Below are 25,781 nucleotides of genomic sequence, written 5' to 3' on the forward strand. Positions count from 1 at the left end.
AAACTACCTTGATTCTCAGGGCATTCTCTCCCAAACATCTTGTTTTAAAACACCTGAACAAAATGGGATCTCAGAGTGCAAGAATTGTCATCTCCTTGACATTACTCGGGCTCTAATATTTGCTATTGGTGTTCTTAAATATCTCTGGGGTAGTGCCGTTCTTGCTGCTGGCCACCTTATTAACCGGGTGCTTTCTAGTGTACTTAACTTTAAGCCCCCTATTTCTTCTCCCTGATCCAACAACTGTTTGTGTCTTCCTCCTCGGGTATTTGGTTGTGTTTGTTTTGCCCATAATTCCTCTCCTTCAAGGTCCAAGCTTGATCCTCGGGCTCTAAAGTGTGTTTTCCTTGGTTACTCGGCTTCTCAAAAGGGGTATAAGTGTTATAACCCTCCTACTTGCTGCTTATATGTCACCATGGATGTCACTTTTTATGAGTATGAGGTGTATTTCACATCATCTTTTTAGGGGGGAGCTTGAGGAAGAGCCTCATTTTGTTATTGATATGTCTCTCCAAAACTCTAAAGGATAATTGCTACCTTTCACCGGCTTCTCAGCCATCTTTCTAACCCGTTCCCAATGTTTGGAACGGATATTCTTTAATGATGCTAACACTCGATAACCACCCCCATGTAGTCTAACTAAAGTGGAGAATCTTTTCACTCCATACTTTTGATCAATGGAGATAAGTCCATACAAGTGACTTGTCATCATGCAACATTTCATAGAGACAAGTAAGGTACGATAGTAACTCGTTTGACACAGAATCGCTTTGCAAATTCAAAAGCACCCTGTGTGGATATAATATACTTTTGGGTGGAAATTGTCACCCCCAACTTATCCAGAATGTCGCGATAGGCCAAGGCAACTTCCCTATCCCCGATTACAACATCATCACCGAGAATAGCATAATTGCGAAATCGGATGCCAAGTTTCACCTTTTCTGCCGCTAGCCACACAACAAAGTGGTGGGACAAAGTGAATAAAGGCCAAGAGGAATACAACCCTAAAGGTTGCCCTGTCACAAAACACAAGTCCCAATTACGGTCAACCCAAGGGGGACCGAGAGGAAGGCCGGGAAGAGTATACCGGTATTTCAGGAGGTATTTACATTTTTTTAGATCTTTTCGGAATTCCAATAAGAAGTGCCCTATTTGGTTGTTCCCGAGTCGTAAGTCGCCTGCCAATGGGGGAGCCACCAGATCAGCTTGTAAGAGATGTGATCACTACAAGCTCTTCCTCTTGTTATTGATATGTCTCCTATTCAAGGTATGGCCCCGGTTCAGGGGGAGCCACCAGATCAGCTTGTAAGAGATGTGATCACTACAAGCTCTTCCTCTTGTTATTGATATGTCTCCTATTCAAGGTATGGCCCCGGTTCAAGGGGAGACACCAGATCAGACTGTAAGAGATGTGATCACTCATGTAAGAGATGTGATCACTTACACTTAGAGGTCCAAGGAGCAAGACGCCACTGGTAACCAACCATACCCTTTTGAAGCTCCATGGCTCCATCAGATCCACCAGTATCAGGTAATATTTCTCCCATACTTGATGTTGAACCTGTTACTTCTTCAGAGCCTCCCAAACTTGATTTTATACCTTTTTCTCCTATAGCAGACGATCTTCCTATCGTTGTTAGAAAAGGAGTTCGTTCTTGTACCAAGCATCTCATCTCCAGTTTTGTTTCCTATGCATCTTTATCTCCTTCTTATAGGGCCTTTGTTTCTTCATTGTCTTATGTGTCTATTCCACAGGGTTGGAAAGAAGCCATAAATGATCCAAAGTGAAAAGCTGCAATAGTTGAGGAAATGCTGGCATTGGATAAAAATGGTACCTGGGAACTTGTTCTTCCTCCTTAGGGAAAGAAATTAGTAGGGTGCAAGTGGATGTTTACAGTCAAGCAGAAGACTGATGGGACAATTACGTGGTACAAGGCACGCTTGGTGGCTAAGGGCTTTACCCAAACCTATGAGATTGATTATCAGGAAACCTTTGCCCCAGTTGCAAAGATGAACTCTATCAGGGCATTGCTATCGGTTGCTGCAAATTTGGGATGGAATCTCCAACGACTGAATGTCAAGAATGCGTTCTTGAATGGAGATCTTGAAGAGGAAATTTATTTGAATGTTCCTCCTAGCTTTACCACTCCTTCCAATGTCAGATGTGTCTGCAAGTTGAAGATGTCATTGTACGGCCTCAAGCAATCTCCTAAGGCATGGTTTGGCCAGTTCATGAAAGCTATGATAAGCTTTGGATATAGATAGAGTCAAGCTAATCACACCTTGTTTACAAAGGTGAAAGGTAACCAGGTCATTGCTCTGATTGTCTACGTCGACGATATTGTGATTATTGGTAACAATGATGAGGAGATCTCCAACCTTAAGTCCTTACTAGAGGCAGAGTTCGAGACTAAGGACCTAAGACCCCTTCGGTATTTCCTTGGGATTGAAGTGGCTAGATCTAACAGAAGTATCTTCATTTCTCAAAGGAAGTATGTTTTGGATCTCCTTAGTGATACAAGTATGCTTGGATGCAAGCCTGCGGATTCCCCCATGGAAGTCAATCTTTGGATCTCCTTAGTGATAGAAGTATGTTTTGGATCTCCTCAGCTGAACAATGCAATGATCCATGAAACCTCACCTTGATGTTGTGTACTGGATCCTACGATACTTGAAATCCGCTCCTAGAAAGGGTATTTTGTTTTTCAATCAAGGGCACTTGAAGATTAAGGCCTTTACTGACGTTGACTGGGCTTGATCTATTGATTATCGGGGATCTACCACTGGGTATTGTACTCTCTTTGGAGGGAACCTTGTTACTTGGCCTAGCAAGAAACAATACGTGGTATCTCAGTCTAGTGTTGAAGCTAAGTATAGCGCAATGGCCCAAGGGATTTGTGAGCTGGTTTGGCGAGCTAGTTTGGCTTAAGAGCCTATTGAGTGATCTCCGAGTTAATGTTGAAGGTCCTATGCGTCTGTGTTGTGATAACAAGGTAGCCATCAGCGTTGCTCACAACCCCATTCAGCATGATAAGACCAAGCATATTGAGATTGATAAAACACTTCATCAAAAAGAAGCTTGACCAAGGGACTGTCTACATTCTCTTTATCAATACTGCAAATCAGTTAGCTGATGTATTTACCAAGGCTGTTCATTGTAAGGCATTTCGTCCTCTCGTCTCCAAGTTGGGCATGTATGATATATTTGCACCAACTTGAGGAGTATTGAGATGACCGTAGTTAGTTTTATTCTTACATTGGTTAAGTTTTATTATTTACTATTTACTGTAGTAAATCTTTTAGATAAGGACGCTTAGTCAGCATATCTTGTAGATAGGGATGCATAGTCAGCGTTATCCCACTTCCCTTATTTGATTCACTGTAATCTTCTTATAAATAAGAAAAACCTCTATCATTACTGATAAGTCAAATCATTCCCTAATCTCTGATTCTCAACTAGTATTTTCTCACTACTTCAACCCATGGAGTCCCCTCATCCTTTTACCACCTATAGTTTGCTTCATATCACAAATTCTCACTAGCACAATTCAATTGTCTTGGCTGCACTCGTCTGAACCATCTCAAACTAATTGGATTTCACTCTCAGGGAACTTTAAAATTTCTTGTTTTGAGGCCATACAGCCATTTTTGTATTTTAGGCCATAATATTTCAGTAATCACCCTTTATAAGAGTACAATATCAGAAATTCTGTATGGAGCATAATGTTGGGCAGCAAGAAAAAACCATCTATAAGAAAATAAAATAAAATAACTGTAGCTAAGATTAGAATGCTGAGCTATAAGAGGTTAGTTTTATAATGTTACAAGATCATGATATCTGTATGATGCAGAATGTAGGGTAACAGGTAAAAACACACAAATTGATTGTAACTATGGTAAGAATACTGAGATCAGTCATCTCCAACTAGGAAGAATAGAATCAGAAATATGCATTTGAAACAATTAGTGAGTAGCAACAATAGTTAACAAGATGAGGAAGTCAATTAAGACAATATGTCCATGTGCAATGTAGATCCACAGACTACTCAGAAGTATTAATGGCCAGGGGAAGGCTGAGGATGACTAGGGTTGACATGGTGCAATAAGACATGAGCGCTTGTGAGTTAATAGCAGATATGACCTCTACAGAGTGGAATAACCCCAAATAGCTAGGAGAAAATAAGGACAGCCAAGCTGTTATTTGCAGAGAAAGAAGCGTCACAGTAGAACTACAGGTAGTGTTATTAAAAATAGAATAGAACCTGAAATTCTCCGGCATTGGAAATGAATGGAAAAGGTGGACAGTGCAAACCACTCACTGGCTCACTCCAGTGCGGCACAAAGCTGCTTCCTCCTAGTGGGAGAAATTAGTGAAATTCCATGACAGGATGCATGCCAGTTTCAGTAGATAACCCCTGACGCAGAGCTCAAATAGTACCAATATAGGGAGAAGGAACAGAACCAGGCTAACTGATTTTCGACCTTGGTTCTGGTTCTGTTTTGTACCAGGTTCCAGTATAATAGACCAGAACTAGTGCTTATCTCATGTGTGGCCATGGTTTGGGCCACAGATGCTACTAGAAGATCTTTATATGCTGCTGGAATATTATGTGGAGGCTATGTTAGCAAGTTTCTATTTCGTTACGAGTTGTTCATAACTCAAGTTAGTAGATCTTTAGTGGTTCCCAGGAGTGGCTGGTTAGGGGACTTTCTACTTTGTAGAAGTCTTTAAATTCGGTTGTCAGTTGTCAAGTATATCTCACTACATGGAGAGTTTCATCTTTTGAATGTAGCAATCACTTTTTTTAAATAAGAGAAGCACAGCAGCCTCCCACGATTTAGCTATGGATTATTTTGTCTTTTTCGATTGAGCAGGAGCTATTGTGGTGAAACAAGAGCAAGCCAAGGCGGTAAGCCAAGCCATATTTTTCTTCTTCCCCTCTTTTTCTTCCATCTTCTTAAATTTCCAGCAAAAGAACGTGGCGTGTCAGAGGTGACTGAATCTCAGTTTACAGGTCTGAATACTCATCTAAGTATCTCTTTCCTACTACTATTGTCTCAGTTTTTCTCACCTTGTTCCTGTTCAAGCGATGCTGCATAACAGCACCTGCGGTTCTCAATTTTCTCAGTTCTAGCTTCTGGTTTTGGATCTCTGTTGTTTCTTCCATTATAGCCATTGGGTGTGGTCCATAATTTGACCAGTTGTTCTCTGTAAATACCCTTCGATCAGAGTTTGGGAGTCCATCTGATTTTTGGATTAAAAACTCCTGCTGTCTCGTATGAAGTTACTAATTTCTGCCGATCCACTCAGTCCCACCAAAGCGTTAGATATTAAGTTCTTAAATTAATCCTAATCTGGCCTATTTTCTTCTAGTTTCCTATAACTGTGTTCCTGCCCTGTGGTTTGTTGTATAGTAACCATCCTCCAGGTTATTGGTCTTCATTGACCCTCCACTTTTCTAAGTTTTTTCCTGAGTGTTAAAATGGAAAATTTTTCATTTACCAATGAATTGCTCTGATTCACTCAATAATTCCATTCTTGCCTAGAGAAGGTTCTGTGATAGTTCAGGAAAAAGAAGGATAAGAAGCAGGGTAAAGAATTGATCGACCCATCAGGCCCATGACCTGAAGACTGCAGGCTCAAATCATGTTCCTTGAGATGAGAAGCCGAGATGGTAGAACAGTGGAGGAGATTGAGATAAGAGATGCTAACCTTGGCATGTTACCCTGCTGATAGGTGATCAACGCAGACTTGTAATTTTGCTCCGGTCTCTTTGAAAGCAGCTTCTTCTGCTTTGTCGGATGCTCCAACATGTGCTTCAACCGATGCATTTTTTTATTGGAAAGAAGCTATCCAATGGCCTAGATATGCATTCATACTTGTTAATTTTTGAGTAACAATAGAATGTTTATTCGGCTTGGCGAACCAATTCTTTTCTCTACTAAACTAACAACCTGAGCCAACTAATGATACTAAAGCAAAAACGACACCCCATTTCTCATGAAGCAACTCGATGGAAGTACGTATGATATTTTATCTGGGCAGGATTCTCATAGAAACAGAAGCTTCGATCCCTAGAAAGGTTTTAAAACTCAGGATCGGTCTCAACCAATACTGATCTGGATCAGATCGGTATTGCTCAGGATCAGACGGATTTACCCCTGTTTTAAAATAATATATATATATATATATATCGATTTTGGACCTTTTTTCCTTAGATCGTACCAGTGGATCGGTATCAGATCGGTCAAAACTCGGCGATTCTGATTGATCCAATCTGATTTTTAAAACCATGATCCCTAGGCTAGAAGGTTTGACATCCTACATTGTGGAAGCTGTTACAACTGTTTCTGGGGCATTAAAGTCACAAACAGCCCTTTGATTTTATTAATTAACCCTCAATCATGTAGAGAGAGAGAGCACTGAACACTAACAAAGTGCAGGAGCAAGAGTTAGGATCACCTCTCAGATCTGGCTCCATGCTCTACTGCTCGGGCGAATAAATTCCCAACCATGAAAAACCCTTGTAGGAAGTAAGGAACTGAATGGCAATGGGAAGAGTGAAATAATTTTAAGCTTTGAGTTCAGAAATTGTTGTTATAATATGCTGTCCCATGTTTAAATGAAGAGTACAATGACCTGATCATTTGTGATGGCCAGATAGCTGCTTTTTCAACAAATCTTTTTTAAGGAAAGGGTTGCTCTAATTTAATATTACATCATTCAGGTCCTGTGACAATGACCTAAATGCTCTTTCATGGTTCCATTAAAACACTAGTGCTTCAACAAAGATTAAGGCGTAGGGAAATGGCTGCATAATTGTCAAGGTGTCAACCTAGGAGTCCTGGCCAGTTCTTTATTTTTCCTTTTTGGTGCCTTGGTCACCTAGGTGCCAAGTTGATGCTGACTTATTTTTTAACCCCCTCAAAAGTCTTGGTTTGCCTAGGCACCATGACAACTATGAGTGGGTAACGAATGAATGGAATAGTATAGGATTAATCAGATCACGGTTTTGGTAAAGTTGAATGTAGGTTTCAATAGAACCATCTTCCTTCTTCTTCTCCTTATACCATAGACCACCTTCTAAACCATCTCCCAATTGTTGAGACCATAAAACAATTTAGTTGATACCTTTAGACGATCACCCATATATCCAAACGCATCAGTAAGCCTTCCAATTATGATTTCCCTAGCCTTTATCACCAATTGACTACCCATAAATCACTGTCTATTCAATATTTTCACAAGACCTAAATAGCTTTATCTTTTACATCTCATTAATCAGTCCATACTCAATTTCCTAAAATCCTAACCCCATTTTTCAATATTCTACAACTCTGAATTCAGTAATTATTGTTCATGACCCTGTTCCTTGTCAAAAGTTCATTATCTTTAACCCCGAACTGAACTCACATAATCTGGATATCATTAGAAAACTCAATCACATGTAATAGTTCCTAGCAGCCAACTGAAGTAGCACAAATTTGAAATTTTGAATATAAACACATAATAATATACCACAAAATATTGGGAGAGTTAATATGAGATGTAACAATTCCATGCCCTTTTATCTTATTTCAGCAAAAACTAGCATACTGCAGATTAAAATTAAAATCAGAAATCAGAGTCAAAATAATTTATTGTGCTTCAGTTAAAGAAGTGTGGAAGCATGAATTTCTGTACAGAAAACCTAGCCTACTGAGGGAGGGAAGAGGTACCTTGTGGCAGTAGATATGGATAACCCAACTATTGATTTGTTTCACAATAAATGCTTCAACACCATTCTTTTCTCTCTTTACATATTCCAAATAATTGGTGTGTACAACCCCTATAACTAATCGGAATTTTGTTTTCCATCTCCGTCCATGATGGTACCATGTCAGGTGCTCAGGCTCTTCTAAGACAGCAATATCTGCCTCTTCATCAGGTATGATTTCTGTAATATCCCCAACTGCCAAAATGCTCCTTTTATCTGAAGAGAACTGGAAGTTCACAAAATGATTGAATGTGAAACAAAAGAAAAAAGAAAAACATCCTTAAGTAGGAGACTCTGCTTCCGCAGATTGGGGCCATGATCAGTGTACAGAAACATAATAAAGAAACAAAATAAAACAACTGTGTATTGAAGGTCTGGGCACTGTACTGAATCCAAATCTTCAAATTCCGAATAACAGTTTTACATCATATTCCTACAATCCTATCTTCAATGACTCTTAACAAAACAAGCTTCATTTATTTTAGGCTCATGTCATAAAAGTCACAAAAATAAATATTTGCAACTCTTAATTTACCTTTCCAGGGTAGAAGTTTATATTAAATCCAGCAATAAATCCAGTCCTCTCTTCAACCCACTGACGAACATAAGCTTCATGCTCTGTAGGTGACCTGAATGTAATATTGTTGGGGTAAACTAGCTGTTGATCCTTTAAAGAAAGCCACGGAATCACCAAAGTAACCTTTCTTTCCCCATCTTTTGTAAGATATGCAGCACGAAACAGAGGATTAACAGCAGTTCCAGTCATCCATGGAAGACTAGCGGTCGTAAATATTGCAATATGCTGCTTCCTATCCATTCAATCATCAGGTTCAATTGTGTGAAGGCTAAGGACGCCTGTTATACAGCTATCCTGTAATTCAAGTGAAAGCATTATGCAGTTAGGGAGCCAAATTTGAATAACCACAAGTTGATATTCTCACTGCATCGTAAAATACAGAGAAATCATTAGTATGCTCAGTCAATCAATAGAACTAAGAAATTGTAAGGAAATCCCAGGGTCAATAACCCCAAATTAGGGTCGCTATGTGGGCCCATAGGTAACAAAAAATGTAAGTCTTAAAGAGCAGTGGCAATCAAATAAATTCTGATAAAAATTGAGAACCCCTTTTAAGTAAGAAAAAGAAATAAATTTTGAAGCAGGAGCCTTGTGCACCGGGTACTGGGGATATAAATATATAATAGGGTCGAGCTCAACAAAGAGGGGCTTTTGAACAATTATTAAGAAATTGTCCTTAATTGCAAATTTCAAATCTTGAGGTTTTATTCTACCTTCAACAGAAACAAGCAGCGGAAGAAAAAACTCGTATGTGAGGATGGGACCTTCCTTTTAGGGTCTCAAACCTTTCTACCTTTTAGGGTCTCAAACCTTTCCTTTTAGGGCCTCAAACCTTTTGAAAGTGCTATTTTTACCCAAGGGTTTGCCACTTCAGGTCTTTTAACTGAATTACAGCAATCCGCAATGTTGGTACCTGCTCTAAAATCCAATGGTTAATGATGCACGTAAGTATGATGGTATTGAGCTATGCAGCTCTTTTATGAGGATCATTATTATCAGTAGCTCTTCTAGTCATACATTTTGAAAAAAACATAACTTCGGGGAACAACTCACAATCTCCGACTCTATGGATTTCCCAACCACAGAGGGCTACAAAGCATTCAGCTCAGGACTCTTTAAGAAGAGTCCTGAGCCTCCCTCCCGGAAGTTTATTACATCCTGTCAGAAAAGATTAAATGATCAAAGAAGTGTTGCATCACTCTCAAATGTTTTTGAAGTGTACCCCAAAACAGGTGATGTTTCGGAGAATAAACCTAATGTAGAATAGGATGAGGAGTCTAACCAAGTCTCAACTGCAGGAACTTTTAATCAAAGAACAACCATGCAACCTCCAAATATATAAACAACAGAATACTAACAAGACTGAAATAGCTAAACAAGGATCAGCCCTATCAATCTCAATAATTCAGCAATTCAGTAGCTGAATAATAACCAGGAAATCAGGGACAGAATTATAGGAAAACAGAGATCAAATAATGCACCAACAATCAGAACAGTCGAACCAAAATTCTGGGCAGAAACTTCAACTCAATACAGTCGGCCAGAATAGGGGAGAATTCCTCTGGTCTGATGGACTCCAAAACAGGGTCAAACCATCCATTCAACAGGGGTAACACTCGACCAAATTAGTAAGGCCATCAGGTGGCCGGTTGGCCTGAACAGTGAAGGTCGGTGTAGAAGAAATCTGGAGATTTCAAAACCAGAATTAAGAGGAGACAAGATCTCTTACCTGAGATGGTTGAAAAACAATATAATAAGAAGAAAAGAAAATAGCTTGAAGAAGAAGAGAACACTTGTAGAAGATCCTCCCGGGCTTCCCACCGTAAGGAGTCAAATGGATCAAACACCACTCCCTTCCACTATGATCAAACACACAGCAGTCCCACCAGAGACATAGCAACAAGCTTCTTTTTTTCATTCATAAATCGCGGGGCTTAATGGGAGCCCTCTCCTTTATTTATAATAATGATGGGGGTTTACAAATAATAGAAACTCACTTTAGTTTCCAAAACTGAAATAGGAAACTAAATAAAAGCAAGTCCTCTAGTTACTAAAATTAAAAATAGAAACTAGGAAATAAGAAATACTGAAATTAGAAACTAATTAACCCCATCAAAGCCAACTAAAAAGGAAACTAACTAGTAATCCCGTACTCAATTTCAAAACCCCTCTTTTAGACCTATAAAAGTGGTCTATTACACTCAAAACACATGGGATCAAAGGCCCAACATGTATGAAACCCAACCCTAGGCTTATTCCTAATAAAACAAGCCTATTTTGGTGATCAATCTGCATCAAAACCTGCAACTGGCTATGGCGAAGAGAACAAGATTGATTCCTGGTTTCAACCTCACACTAGGGAAACTAATGGGGGGCAGTGACCTACGGTCCGAGTCGTCCTAGGGAGGCGATCCAACCACTGAAGTACCAAGTCAAACTAGCTTGTGTCAAGGGAGTTCCAACGAAACCAATTCCAAGTTATCGCCAATACAAAATCAAACGAAGGTACAACAATAATATTAACTGAGGAAGAGGAACCAGGAAGAGATAAGAACGAAGGAGAAAGAGGGGACTGAAACTGAAAAGAGAAAAATATACCTGAGGGGAAACTCAGATTCACAGGGAAGGAGGAACGAGAGAAATAGCATAACTCCACAACTAGAGAGGTAAGCCAAACTCAACTTCATCCAATCATCAATCTACTCAATCATAGGTTACATACCAGTAAATAAAGAAAATAAAGACTCCTAATCATAATCTGAAACTGAACAGAAGATAGAGTTCAAGGATTAAAGTATCGGTATCGGTCGTCGTATCGGTCGGCCAAAATTAAGATACATATCGGAAGGTATCGTATCGTATCGGAGATACGCTAAGATACGCTAAAGATACGCACATAAATGGATAGGAAACACTTTTTTATACACATTTGCATAAAAAAATAGTTAAAAAAAGTTATATATAACATGTATTATACATAAACAGTAAATTGATAGTATCGCACTAAGAATCCAAGGTTTGTAATTGTCCCATAAATGTAAAATCCTTGTTCCCAACCTTGATTTCCATTTTAGTTAGAGAGAAAAATGGTTGGCAGCAACTTTGGAACAAAAACACCTCAAAAAATTATGTTTTTCTAAAAAATTACCCATTTTGGCCATTTTATGACCGTATCGGTACGTATCAGTGTGTATCGGTCGATACATACCGATACGCACCGATACGTATCGATACATACCGAAACATACATTTCACTTCAATTTTGATTTTTTCATAGAGTATCGGTACGTATCGGTGAGTATCGGTGCGTATCGTAGGATACGTATCGATACATAAGGGTTTTAAAATTTTCTTGATACGTATCGGTATGTATCGTGCCGATGCCTACCGATACGGATACGTATCGGCCGATACGACACGATACGCACCGATACTTAAAACCATGATAGAGTTCAAACTAAATTGGACTCCTACAATGGCTAAACAAGAATGAAATAATAATTACAAATTATCATAATAACTCGGATAAAAAAAAGGAAAAATCCTTAACTAACTCAGCGTGTAACTGCATCCCAATGAATAGTAACCTTATTTCCCTTCTTTTTCTTTTATTTTCATGCTTTTTTTCTAAGGGGGGAGGGATTGCGGGGGCAAGGAAACCAATTAGTTTTTGTTCCTAAAACTGTAAAACAGATTCTGAACCCAAGTCCATGGTATGAACTTCCACAGATTTTGCCAACTAAACACAAATGAATCGTCAAAATTCTAATTAAGACTTGAAAAGTTTCAGATTTCCAATAGGTACCAATTCTCCCTCCAGGAAACAAAATTTGCACTTCACCCACATAAACATCCAATAGAAAGGTTCTGAATACAGGTTTATACCAATTCCATTCACAGACCAAAAAAATAAAAAGCATTTATTAGAAATAGTTGAAGAGCACAAGAAAATACCACTAGTCACAGTTATCCCACATGTACTAAGGTTACTGTCAGAAAGAACCCAAAAGAAAAAAAGAGCGAAGCAAATATGCAAACTCTCAGAAAATTCAAATGATGCAATTATCAATGTAGCAAATGAGAAAATGATAACCAGTTCTCACAAGGAAGAAGAAAGAAGAAGACAAAGGATAAACTAGAGAGAAAAGAAGATGAATCATCGAACACAAGAGGGCTTGGAATATACCTATCGTGGACCAGCCTTACCTCTTATAATATATTTCAGTAGTATACTCTTATTAGGATACCTACTAAGAGTCAGTTCCAATTAGAAGTTGTAATTTACAACTAAAGTCAATAACTAAAAACAAAGTCAACATAAACCCAACTCGACAACTCAACACACACCACAACTCAACTTACACCACAATAGGGACACTCCCCCTCAAGCTGGAGTATATATATATATATATATCTCATACCTAGCTTGGAACCACCAAGAAACGTAGGCCTAAACAGCACCTTAGGCTGCATTTGGTAATGTTCCAAAAAAAAGTTTCTGGAGTTTTTTCGTTTTATGGGAACAAAAAAACGGAATAAATCGTTTGGTGCATTTATGGTGTGTTTCATTTTTTTTGGAAAAAAAAAATCTAGAAACGAGAATTGGCAGAACGACAAAAGGTAGTTTCATCGTTCCAGTTTCATTCCAAAACAAAACGGAATTTTGACACATAAACTGAAATTTCTATTTTTGACACGAAATGTCATGTTTGGAACAGAAACGTTACCAAACGCAGCCTTAGTGAACATATCGCCAAGTTGATCAATGGAGTAGAGATAAATTTTTGCAATACAACATTCCTCACAACATGACAATCGACCTATATCACAGCTTGATTAACACAATATATCTCTATAGATTTAGTAATTGAAAATCCCAACTTCTGCATAGGACACTTCAGCCACATCATTTCAGTTGTCGTATGTGCCATAGCTTCGTATTCAACCTATGCACTCGATCGAGCCAGTGTAGTCTGCTTCTTACTCTTCCAAGCAACAAAATTTCCTCCAACAAACGTATGATACCCAGTAGTAGATCTAGGATCACCATCAGCACTAGCCCAATCAACATCAAAGTAACTTATAATACCAGTATGACCATGATGTCGATAAACAAGATCTTTCCCCAGAGCACTTTAAGATGCATCAAAATGCAACAAGCGGGATCCCAGTGGACCTGCTTAGGATTTTCCATGAAGTGACTAATAACACCCACAACAAAGGAAATATCAGGGCGAGTAATAGTTAGGTAGATAAGTATCCCAACAAGTTGCGTGTACTGATATTTATCTGCAAATTATTTTTCATCACACGCTCCAAGCTTAAGATTCACAGGAGTAACCATAGGATTAGAGCCTGACATCCCAATCACAGATAGAAGATAGACCGACTCCCTTAGTACTACGAACAACTTTAATACACAAGAAATATTTCAGCTTTTCAAATATTTCATAAAAAAGTGTAAGCAAAAATAAGTCGTGACATCGTCAATCCTAAAAACAATCATCACCAGAAATAAGGATATCATCTACATACACAACTAGATTAACTACCTCAGACACACATCGATGAACAAACATAGAATGATTAGAGAAGCACTGCGTTAACCCATAACCAATGACCTTATTGAATTTTTCAAACCAGCATGAGGAGATTGTTTTAACCTATAAATGGCCTTGTGAAGACGGAAAACCTTTGACGCATTCTTAAATGGCCTTGTGAAGACAGAAAAACTTAGACACATTCTCCCCCTGAGCAACATACCCAAGAGGTTACTCCATATACACATCCTCAAGATCACCATCAATAAAAGCAATATTTTCAATATCAAGTTGAAACAGAGGCCAAAATTAACAGCCACGAATATTAGAACTCAAACAAAGTTTATAAGGGCTACTAAAGAAAAGGTCACAAAATATTTGACGTCATACGTATGAGTATATCCTTTGGCAACCAAGTGAGCTTTTAATCGTTCAACAAAACTATTTGGTACATATTTTAAAATGTATACCCAACGACACCACACAAGTTCTTTCCCTAGATGAAAGTCCTTAAGAGACCATACGTAACGATCTAACAAGGCATGTGTAATAATATCATAACACTGATAGCCTTTTTTATTCGAGCATACCCAAGGAATACACATTTGGTAGCATGTGGGGGTAATTTATCAAGACCACGTCTAAGGTTGTGCACAAAACACGTGCAACCAAACACCTGTGGTGGAAATCCAAACAAAGATAATTTAGAAAAAACAAGGGAGATTAAATTGTAAAGGACAGTAAATGGAAACAAGCAATCAAAACATCACTCTAATAAAACTTAGGAACATGCATATGAAACATAAGAGATCGAGCAACTTCCAGCCCGGTTTTTCATCTCAACCACACTATTCACTGAGTATATAACTATATATACAACTATTTTGATGTATCACCCCATGAATAGAACAAAATTCAGATATTTTTCATTGAGTATACTCAAGATCATTGTCAGAGCGGAAAAATTTTAATTGACACACCAATTTTTATTTTTTTATCAATCCTTTAATAGATATAACCAAGTCATTTGAAAATGATCATCAACAAAAATACCAACTTAGAAAAACCTAACTAACTCTAAACACGACACATACCCCAAACATCAAAATGAACTAGATAAAATAAGGAGGAACTCTGAGAGACATCATAAGAAGGGAATGAAGTACGATGATGTTGTCCAAGCCAAGGTTATCAAGGCGTAAGGCGACCCCAAGAAAAGGAGGATGGTAAAAAATCACAACATCTAAGCGACGAAGGTGACAATCCCGACTAAACTGCTTGGACTCCTAGGCGACGCCTGATAACTATGGTCCTAGCTCACACGTCTCACACTCAGGTCAAGAGATATACTTGCAACTGGGAAACATATTGAACATTGGAAAGTGAAAGATGTCCCAAACAGTGATGCCATCGGAGAGAGCGGAAGACATACTAAATGAGTAACAATTAAGGTATTTTGTCAATCACTCAATTGACTAACATGGTTCGAGAACTCGAGCGAAACATACGAAATAAGGTATTTAGTTAATTTACTAACATAGTTCGAGAACTCAAGCGAAACATGCGAAATTTTGCATGTTTCGCAGGTATCGACCGAGGTCAAAACGAAACCTTAGGGGATTTTAAAAAGTCACTGGTTTCGACCTGGTTTTGACCAGGTTTCCCATGTTTTGACTGAAACATGGGAAATTTCGACCTTCTTTTGTGCATTTTTTCTCATAAGTGTGGGAAACTTGGGGAAACAGCGGAGATTTTCATTTTTTTGCATTTATTTATGCCAAATATCATTTAAGTAAATGCTTTTTATATATGCCGAATATCATAAATAAGAAAATACCCCCAATTTGAATCCAATAAAAATAGTTTAAAAATCAAATTCCTAAAGGACGAAAAGTCAACCCTCCAGTCTAAGAACAAAAACTGGATTTTGTTTATAGGGGCAATTTTCAACTTTTAAATACTGGGGTTTTCTCAATTATGAAAATTTTATAAATCCTATAATATGAAAACATTGTTAAAAACCAAAAGTCTGGTAAAATAATCTTTTGTTTTGATATCCCTAAAATTATTTTCATTCAGGCGATTTTAACAGCATTCACGCATTTTAAAATAAGTTTGACCAGAGCATAACTATGTCATTACAACTCAGATTTAAATAATCTTAGACTTGTTGGAAAACTGGTTTTATATTATACCTAATACAAAAAATGTCATGTAAAAATAAAAATCATTTAACCAATCAAACTTGTAATAGAATAAGAGTATTTCTCTAAATGTTGATTCTTTATAACTTAATGTGACTTAATGTTGATTTTTTATGATTTGATATGGCGAAATATTGATTTTAATGACTTGATGTGGCTTAATGTTGATTTTTTATGATATAAGGTATATATATATATATAGCTTACTAAATAAAGTTAGAAAATATAACATGCGTGTCTTAAGGGTAGTGAGTCACTACTTGGATGGAACCGCCTAGACACTACTTGGAATTGAGTCACTACTTTCGAGTGTTGATAGATAACTGTTGATGATGTAATATTTTTATCTACTTTGGATCATTTGGATTATGTCTCATGTTTTGATGCAGATTGTAGACTATATATAGTCATTATGTAGTAAAGTTTCAGAATTTAATCCAACAAGTCAGTGCAATGATTATCGAACCTTTGGTTCACCACACAAGTAAGACTTTGTGTTTTTTTTTTTTTAATGAAACTAATTATGTGAATGTGTTAGAAATGTTTAAAATAGGTTGTACACAAAAAATCAGACAAAAAAAAATTGTTTGGGGGTCGAAACCTAAGTTTCCACCATACTGGAAAAAAATCCCCGGTATCCTCAAAATTTCCCAGGTTTCCACGAAATTTCGGTCTCCCCAGAGGTCGAAACCTGATACCATGAACCTTGTTGACTAATAGACATAAGATTTAAGGGTAAGTTAGGAACATGAAGCACAGATTTCAACATAGGAATAGAGGATCAAGTAGCGCAACCGAAAGCAAATGCCTAAGTAAATGAGCCATTAGCAAGTATGACTCTAAAAGGGTGGTTATTCTTCTGAAGTGAAAAGAGTACATGCGATGTACCAATCATATGAGAAGTGGTACCAGAGTCAATGACCCATGGTGTGGAAAAAGAATAAGCAAGAAATGCACCATACCTGAATGAGTCATGGTAGCGGTGGATGTAGAGGCAAATGTCTAAATCTATTGAAGTCGCAAACGCTTATGTAATTGATTGAGTTCATCCAGCAAAGGAGAAACAAGCTGACTACCTCCAGAGTTGGAAGCTTGATTGGTGTTTGAGGATGAGGCCACGGTATAATTTTAATCAAATGCAAGAATCATAGCAGTAGTAGATAGTTGTTGAGTTCATTCAGGTTTACCATGCTTTGCCCAACATGTGTCAATAGTGTGATTCCTCCTAACATAGTGAGTACATTGACATGTACCTTGATCTAGTGGTTGTTCTTTGCCACGACCTCTTCCAGAAAAATCAGTGCCATGGCCAGAACCCACACTATTTGAAACAAAGGCTGAATTATTATTAGATGAGGTCAAGTCAAATTTGGTGAAGGAGGGAGACACGATATGTTAGTCTGACAAAATGCCTCATTCATGGATGGTATTTTCTCACTGGCAAGAATTTGGCTTTTCACTGGTCAAAGGTTGTAATTCAACCAAGATAAAAATTAGGCAACCAAGAACTCTGCACATTGAGATTTAAGGACTTCAACATCAATAGATTGAGGTTGGTAAACATGGAGTTCTTCCCATATACCTTTTAAGGAACCATGGTAGTCACTAACGGATTAGTCATTTTACTTGAAAAAGAAGTAAATTTTCATATAAGTCATAAACCCTAGACATGTTCTTATCTTGAGAATAGCTTTTTTTCAAGTCATCCCAGACACCCTTAGTTGTAGCATGGAACATCACATTTGCAGCCACAAAAGGCTCTATACTATTCCATAGCCAACAAAGAATTGTTGCATTCTCTGTTATCCATTCTGGATACTCAATGGCAATCGGACCAGGGGGTCTCTTAGTAAGATAATCCAATATCCGCTTGGCAGTTATATAAACTTGGACAGCTTGTGCCTAGAGTAAATAATTCGAAGCACCATTGAGTTTAATAGATGTGATTTGGACATTGACAGAATCTGTAAGGGGCTTTGAATCACCCATTAGAGATAAAGGATACCAGATATACCCAAGAAAGGAACCAACAAACATCACAAATATAGAAACCTGAAGAATGTAACCAGCAGCAGCCACTGTTTAGCATATTCGTAACAGATCACCAGATAACCAAAATATAGAAAGACCTCTTCTGCTAGGACTCTAAATCCAGACAAATAAAGAGAATGAATGGGAAATAAAAATCCCACAATATGAATGAAAGTTGATGACCAGATATAAGGAAGCAGTAAAGTAATATAAATCTGAAATCATAAACCCAGAATTTTGAGTGATTTCAGAAAGCAGGAAATCAAGGTGTCAGATTGACACCAAACTAGGATCAAGGAAGCCTTTTTAAGTGGATCCAATAATGACCAAAAGAATCATACAAATCTGATGGTCAGACAGTAAATCATTTCTGATGCAAACCTTTCTAGACATTTCATAAGAACAGCGTATCACCAGGCCTGGGAGAAAATCAACAACTCATCACCAATACTTGGATCAGCCTCAATTGAAGGTCGAGGGGCCTTACCATCAAGGCCAACAAATCCTTAAAAGGTCAGATAGATCAGCTGGCTCGATGCAAAGAAGAATCAAATTTCAATTCACACAAAAACAGAGTACCTCCAGCATTATATGGATAAAAGTTTATTCCAGTAGATGAATAACTCCATGAAGAGCCAGATGTAAATAGTATATTACTATGCCAGTAGACCTTAGTTTGGTGTCATATAATTAGAAACTAAGGCCTCATAGAGTATGTATGGCAGCGTAGGTGCTGCAACCAAAAAAAAAACTTTAGACTAACAAAACAGAACTTCAAGGTGAAAACTGATTAAATTTGCTCTGATACCATTAACCAGCCCCCCTCTTATAATATATGTTACCCACTAAGAGTCTAAGTTCCGATTACAACCATGGTTGGAAATCTCACTAATTTCAGTATTTTCTTTTAGATTTTTCATTTTTACTGAGACGAAATGACCTATGAAATGGAAAAATGTACATGTTTTGGTCGAAATTTTGGTATCTCACCAAAATTGCGTACAACATTTAGGTATCTCACCAAAATGGTAGAAACAAGTACCTTTATAGGCACATGTTTCGTGAGATAGGGTCAAAATTTCAACTCCATCTCGTGTTTTTTGATTTTTTTTTTTTTTTTTTTTTTTTTTTGCATCTAAAAACTACAAAATCAGTTGGAGACTCCTCTTTTTGGCCACATCATCACCTCAAGTTGTTGAAGATCACTCCAAGGGCACTGTTGAAGATCTACACACTTCCAAGATTGAAAAGGTAAACCACTTTCCCCAAAACCATTTTTTTGCAAATAGTAATAGATATGATTAGGAATCACCAACTGCCCTGCAGGGCTGGAATCACCACAACAGGGAGCATTCTGAATCACCACAGAAGCAAAGGCATCAAGCCAAATTCATTACTGAAATTCATGTACAAGGCTGTAGCCCCTTACAAACTTATATAAATGACTAAATTACATACCCGAACTTAAAAACGGAAAGGCCTAAACCAATATTGAACTGATAAGGTAACATAAACTGACCAGAAAACTAGCCCAAATAAGGACTCTAATTAAACTAATGAAGTAAATCCTATATCCCTACATATTACCCATATTTTTGACCCATCAAAGTGGGCCATTACAATGAAAACCCATCGGACTAAAGGCTCAACAAATATATAATCAAAACCAAGGCTTATTTTCACTAAAATAAGCCCACTCTTGCTTATTTATCTGAATCAACATTTTTTGTGCTGTTGGACATTTTGGACTAGAAACAAAAAAGGCAAACATACGAAGAGGGACCATGTGTATAAAGCAAAATGATAGAAGGATTTTTAACTAATAATGTTTAAGATAACAGGAAGCCCCCTGGTTGTTTAGTAGTTTTATCATGAGGAATACTTACAACATCAGGAGGGATACTTCCCTGCCTCATCCATAAGTGCTACAGTTTTAGAGGGAGCGGAGACCAATATACCACATATCCTAGACCTTCCAAACTAGTAAGAAAGGGGAAAACATCCTCTGCAGCGAAGAAATGGCGTGGTGAGGTGCGGCAAGGCTGGAGATGGAGACATGAGCGGGAGATGGATCGAACGGTTGAGGTGAAGTGCCCGCTCCATCGACCCATTTCACCTGCAGAGGTCATGCAGAACCAGGTTTCTGAAATTGGAACCGATTCGCTTAGGAACCCATTCAATAGTGAAATAGCCAAAGATCAAAATAATGGCAGTTCTGTAAATAACTTGAACCCTCTAATAAGGAGTGGCAAAATCGTAATTACCGGGAACTCACCATAGGAATAACGAGTGAAGGAATAAATCGTTTCATAGAGACAAGGGTATTCTTGGACGGGTAAACAACATAGTGGCAAGATGTAAATCATAAGAAAAGCAAGGACAAAATGAAAGTTAGGGGTAAAGGTATTAATTAAATTGAATAAAGGAGAATACCATGGGTCGTCTTCAACCACCGGATACCCAAAACCAGAAAACTGCGGAAAGGAAGGACTTGCAAGAGAGAAAACTCATTCCCTAGGCCACGGTTTGGTCGAAGATTTCAGATGGAGGGCCGCTTCGATCAAGCCTGCTAAACCCTTACAGTTATTGGTTCCAACAACCAGGAATCTGAGGACTTGAGGCTGCTGAAACAATAATGGCGGAAGAAACTCAGAATCGTCTAGCTGCAGATCTGGTTTTGATTTCTCACAGCAGGAAAACCCCTTGGAGATGATGCCTTCAGATTAGAATCACCTGCAGAGGAGGATCTTATACCTGAGAGACCAAATCCCTTCAGAGTAGAGATGAGGGAGTTGAAGAACTTCTTCCAGTTCTGCTGTACTGCAAGTTGCAGGATTGATTTCAGGGTCAAATGAATTAGGCATGGAATTACCCCCTGATGGATGCACCTTCGCTGGAAGTTTCAGAGGGAAAGAAAGAGGAACTAAAGAAGAAGTAGGTGAATAGAAGAGAAAAGAACAGATTACAAGAAGTCAGAGATGGATAAGGAATATTAGAAAAGGGGAAGAAAGAAACCACCCATGGCAGCCATCGTTTCCAACCAAGACATATATTTGTTCATATTCATTCAATTCAAAAACTGAGTTCCTCCATTGATTACATGTCTAATATAAAGGAAAAATCAAAACAATTAATGGAAACTACTTGCAAGGAAACTACTCTAAAATTAGAAGCTAACTAATTCCAAAAGAAATTGTTTTTAAAACAATTGGAAATCAAATCAAAGATATTTTTTTTTTCTAAATCCATTGCCCAACTGCATCAAGAGGAATGTTTCTAGGGTTTTCAATTTCAAGCTTCAAAGGACCAGCGACCAGATTCTTTCATCTCCCACTGACAGATACATCAGGCATGCTTCATCTTTCTTCAGTTCTTCAAGGTCGTTTACAGGCTTCACTTCAAAGGGGTTTTTTGAGACTGATTCTGTGGTGAGCCCAACTTCAATTCTTGACATTAAACCATTCTCTGCTCCTGGAACCACTTTTTCCGACAGAAGTAGTTCCAAATCCCAAGAACCCAGTCTGGAGAACAAGCATCCATGGGAGAAACTAGAATTAGGAGGGGTTGGGCTTGGTCTGGTTGATGCTCTCAGTGATGATAAAATTAACAAGTTCTCCAAACCTGATAGCCGGATGGTTCTGTTTGGATAACAGCTATAGATTCAAATTCCTCCTCTCCCACCGCCCGTCCTCTCTCCAGCTGATTCCCCCAAATCCCCTGCAGATTTTGGCATCAAGACTCGAAATTCTCAATTGGGTTTTTTTCTCTCCAGTTTCAGTGAACAAATCTCCATTTGGGTCTGTGAATTCAGGCCTTGAAACTCCTGCAACTCCTCGAGTTTTCACGGATTGTCTCTCTGTGAGCAAAATGGAGCTTTCTAAGGATTATACTTGTGTAATCTCCCATGGACCGAACCCTAAAACGACATACATCTTTGATGACTGCATTGTAGAGAGTTGTTGGCTTTTCTGCATCGAGAAAGGAGAATTTTTTCTTTGATCGGTCACGCTTCCCTTCCAAAAATTTCCCCAGCTTCTGCTACGCATGCAAGAAGAATCTAAAATCAAAAACCCTGAAATGGGTCGATGGAATGGGTAGGGAGGACAAACACTCCTCTACAGGTGAAATGGGTCGATGGAATGGGCGCTTCACCTCAACCGTTGATCCGTCACCGCCATGAGTCTCCATCTCTAGCCTTACCGCACCTCACCGCACCATTTCCTCACTGCAGAGGATGTTTTTCCGTAAGAAAGGCTCTCCAGACCTTCAAAACTAGTGTTCCAATGTCACTGGTACCCGTGCAGTTTCAAGCTTGGTCTTTTTCATATTTAACCAATCCGACATCCATGTATGGTTCTCAACATTTGTCCATTATAAAAGATAAATAAATAGAAATAGTATTAGTTGTGTCACATAGATGTGAATAACAGAAGAGTGTCAGAAACCTTCAAGATCTTTGGAGAAATAGGGATTTTTTCCCTCCCACTTCCGACGAGTTATTCCGGATTTCCGCACTTAAATCCTCAGCTGGCAATTGAGAAGCTCAAATAACCCTAAGCCAACTCAGTCCCTTCTCTCTCTTCCTGCCTGTAAACAAGTGCTCCTCCATGGTGGGAGAATCTACCCACTCTGCCTCTATTAGCAGCTGGTTTGCTAGTGTGATGGGTTTTAAGGAGCTGCTACTATTGGTGGCTTCTTGCAACTGATGCAGAAGTTGCAACCTTTTTCTCCTATTCTTTCTCACTTAATTTGGTCCCCCCACCCCACACAGACACACACACACACACAATGGGTGGGTTTGCACAAAAAATTGGTTTGTGTAGACTCAGTATTCATTGTTCTTACCACCTCACCTAATCAACTTGAGGATGATTGAAAGGTGAGCCAACTAATTTAATGCATGAATCATATCTTCTCATTCTAATGACTCTTACAAAAATAAAATGTAAGAATTAGAACTGATGGTCCATGACCATAATTAAGAATATGTGCATACCAAGAGCTAAGGCTGAGTCATCAACTTACCATTCTAAATGACTGTTATAAAAATAAAGGGAAAAAGAATACTGCCTACTTGTGTGGCCCCTGTGGCCAGACACAGGAGCATGTGAAATTACCACCCCATCCCCTGTAAAATCAGGAATCCCATCTATGTTGATGCCCCTGTGCACGCTCTCATTGGCCCCCATGCTGGTGCAGGGGACACGCTACCAGGAAGTAACCTCTTGCCCAAAAATAAAATAGAAGTCACGGTCCATGAACATAAATCAGAATTTGTGCATACCAAGAGATATGACCAGGGTATCAACTTAACATTCATTTCCTATAAGGAAGACATGATGCAAACATGCAAGTATGTAACCTTAGAAATGGCTCATAAGAAAAAGGGCATATTCTAGTTGGGTTTGAGAACATAGTGAGGTACCAACTACCAAACGAAAAACATAACCCAGGGACCCACAATTCAGGACAAATCTCAATGTTCTAAATCAAAATAAAGCAGTAATAAGGAAGAAGAAATGAAAAAGAACTCCACATTTATTTGAGCCCTGTTGATAAGTCAAACATATATAATGCTTCAAGGTAATGAGTCCCATAGCCACACTATTTCGATCCACAAGTTACATATCCTAGTGATATACCTCATTCATCTTAACTTCCCATAAAACCAAGATATAATTTAAGCTTCACCACATCTGATATCAATTTAGGTCTGTAGCTCTTTCCAACTGAGAGTCTATCTTCAACACTTTGTTTTGTTTCTTTCCTTTCGAAAAGTCAATGTTTTCTCATTGCACCAACAATAAACACCCCAACAAGGCCCCTAATTAGTCCCATTGGTTTAAGTTATAACCAGCCAAGCCAAGCCCTTTTCTGCCTATCGATTTAATTTGTGTTCAGACCCATATTCTGGTTATAGTTAAGGCCATAACATGGCCATTGATCTACCCATATAAGGCTCATAATTTTCCCCCTAATGTGGTCATCGATCTACAACATTGGTGGAGATTCTTGACAGCTTTTGTGGGCCTCATATTGCTGCCTTGCTTGGAGGATAACTACTAAGTAGCTACTATTGTTATAGCCTCTATTTTTATAATAGTTTTGTTGCTAAGTCATTAGCAACCTAGCAGTTTCTATTTTTTATGGTATTTCTTACTTTTTTGGTTATAGCAACTAGATCTTCCAAGAAATTATTATTTTGAAAACTGCCAGCTAATTAGTAGCTAAGTCTTATTATTCTTGTACTACAAGCCTTTACATTTATAAATAAAAGAGTAGGGTGACATCCCAATGATTTGACTAATGGACTTATACTTGTGTTCTCTATCGAAGCATGCTACTGTAGTGAACCAGCAGCAACCCTAAATGGTGAAGCCCGGTCATAAACCCCCTCCCCCCCCCCCTTTCCCTTCCTTTAATCTTCTATTTTTCTGCCATACCCCTAGCTGTCGTGGGAGGGTTTTCACTGCAATAGGTCTGTTGTTTGAAGACTGAAGGTGCACATCGGCCCCTCCCATACTACTGCTAAGGAAGTCCTCCGTATTAGTTCAATTATTGTTGTCGTAATTGTACCTAGGTACAACAAGCTAAGGTTCTGATTCTTCTTCTATTTTGTCTTCCAATTGGTGTTGCTGTAACAGTACCTTCAACCCTCTGATTAAGCTGAAAATTGATGAGTATATTCCCTCCTACCATATTTTCCATCAACCCGAGTCTGGGGTCCATCGATGCTGCTGATCTGAAGTTATTCACGTTTCCCTTACTTGCTATGTTGGTGTTCATCTTAGCTTCTACCACATTTGACATGAATTTAGGTCTGTCGGTCTTTTCCAACTAACAGTCTTATCTTCAACAATTTTGATCTGTTTCTTTCCCTTCTAAAGGTCGACGTTTACTCATTGTACCAGCAATGAACAACCAAATCATGCTCAGAAATAAGCAATCCGAGGTGAAATACCAAATCAGCAACAATTTCCAAGGACACAGTTGCCTTATAAACCTCCAAGGAATCGAAAAGAGAAAATTCTCGCATTCAATGTTGTTCTACAATCAAATGGGATTCAAAAGAAACTGAAACCATAAATTATCAATTTGATAAACCCTAAAATAAAAATGAAACTATAACAAAAACCAAAAATAGAAGATGTGTTGTAATCAACACAGCTCAGAGATTTCAGAGAAAGAGTGATTGGAAGATGTGTTGTATGAACCTGTACCTTTTTTTTTGCTGTGATTATCGAATCGAACTGCTGCAATTCCTGTAGTTAGATTGATGAAAGGAGGAAAACAAGAAAATATGTATAGAGGTTTGCAAGGAATAGAACCAATGAGAAGAAAGGTTGTTGGAACAAAGAAATGAGCTTCAAGGTTCTGGAAGGAAGGTCCAGCTTACCTGGAAAAATCGTGCAGTGTAAGGAGAGGGTTTAGTCGGTTGACACGTCAAGTATGAATTTTACCCAATAGTCTTAGGGCCCGTTTGGTATCGTTCTAAAAAAACGTTTCTGGAGTTTTTTCGTTCTATTGGAACGAAAAAACGGAATCTTCTGTTTGGTGCACTTATGGTCCGTTTCTGTTTTTTTGGAACAAAAAGTGAAAAAAAAACTGGAAATACGAGATTGGACGGAACTCCAAAATGGAGTTCCGTCTTCCCAGTTTCGTTCCATTTTAC

The 25,781-nt window shown here is 38.3% G+C and overlaps 1 protein-coding gene and 1 pseudogene across 1 annotated transcript in view; one reads left to right on the forward strand and one right to left on the reverse strand.

The window, feature by feature from the left end:
• The window catches only part of LOC122068998 (digalactosyldiacylglycerol synthase 2, chloroplastic-like), a 30,866-nt gene extending 5,367 nt beyond the window's left edge, over positions 1 to 25,499 (reverse strand). The window contains exons 1-3 of the mRNA XM_042632917.1: positions 25,331 to 25,499; positions 8,293 to 8,630; positions 7,720 to 7,983 (exon numbers count right to left, since the gene is read on the reverse strand). Coding sequence (XP_042488851.1) covers positions 7,720 to 7,983; positions 8,293 to 8,574 — 546 coding nt within the window. The 5' untranslated portion in view covers positions 8,575 to 8,630; positions 25,331 to 25,499. The remainder of the gene's footprint in view (positions 1 to 7,719; positions 7,984 to 8,292; positions 8,631 to 25,330) is intronic.
• On the forward strand, positions 20,745 to 22,802 carry LOC122068996 (annotated as a pseudogene).
• Positions 25,500 to 25,781: the final 282 nt, after the last annotated feature.

The sequence above is a fragment of the Macadamia integrifolia genome, unplaced genomic scaffold (genome assembly GCF_013358625.1).
Source record: "Macadamia integrifolia cultivar HAES 741 unplaced genomic scaffold, SCU_Mint_v3 scaffold516, whole genome shotgun sequence".
Classification (NCBI taxonomy): Eukaryota; Viridiplantae; Streptophyta; class Magnoliopsida; order Proteales; family Proteaceae; genus Macadamia; species Macadamia integrifolia.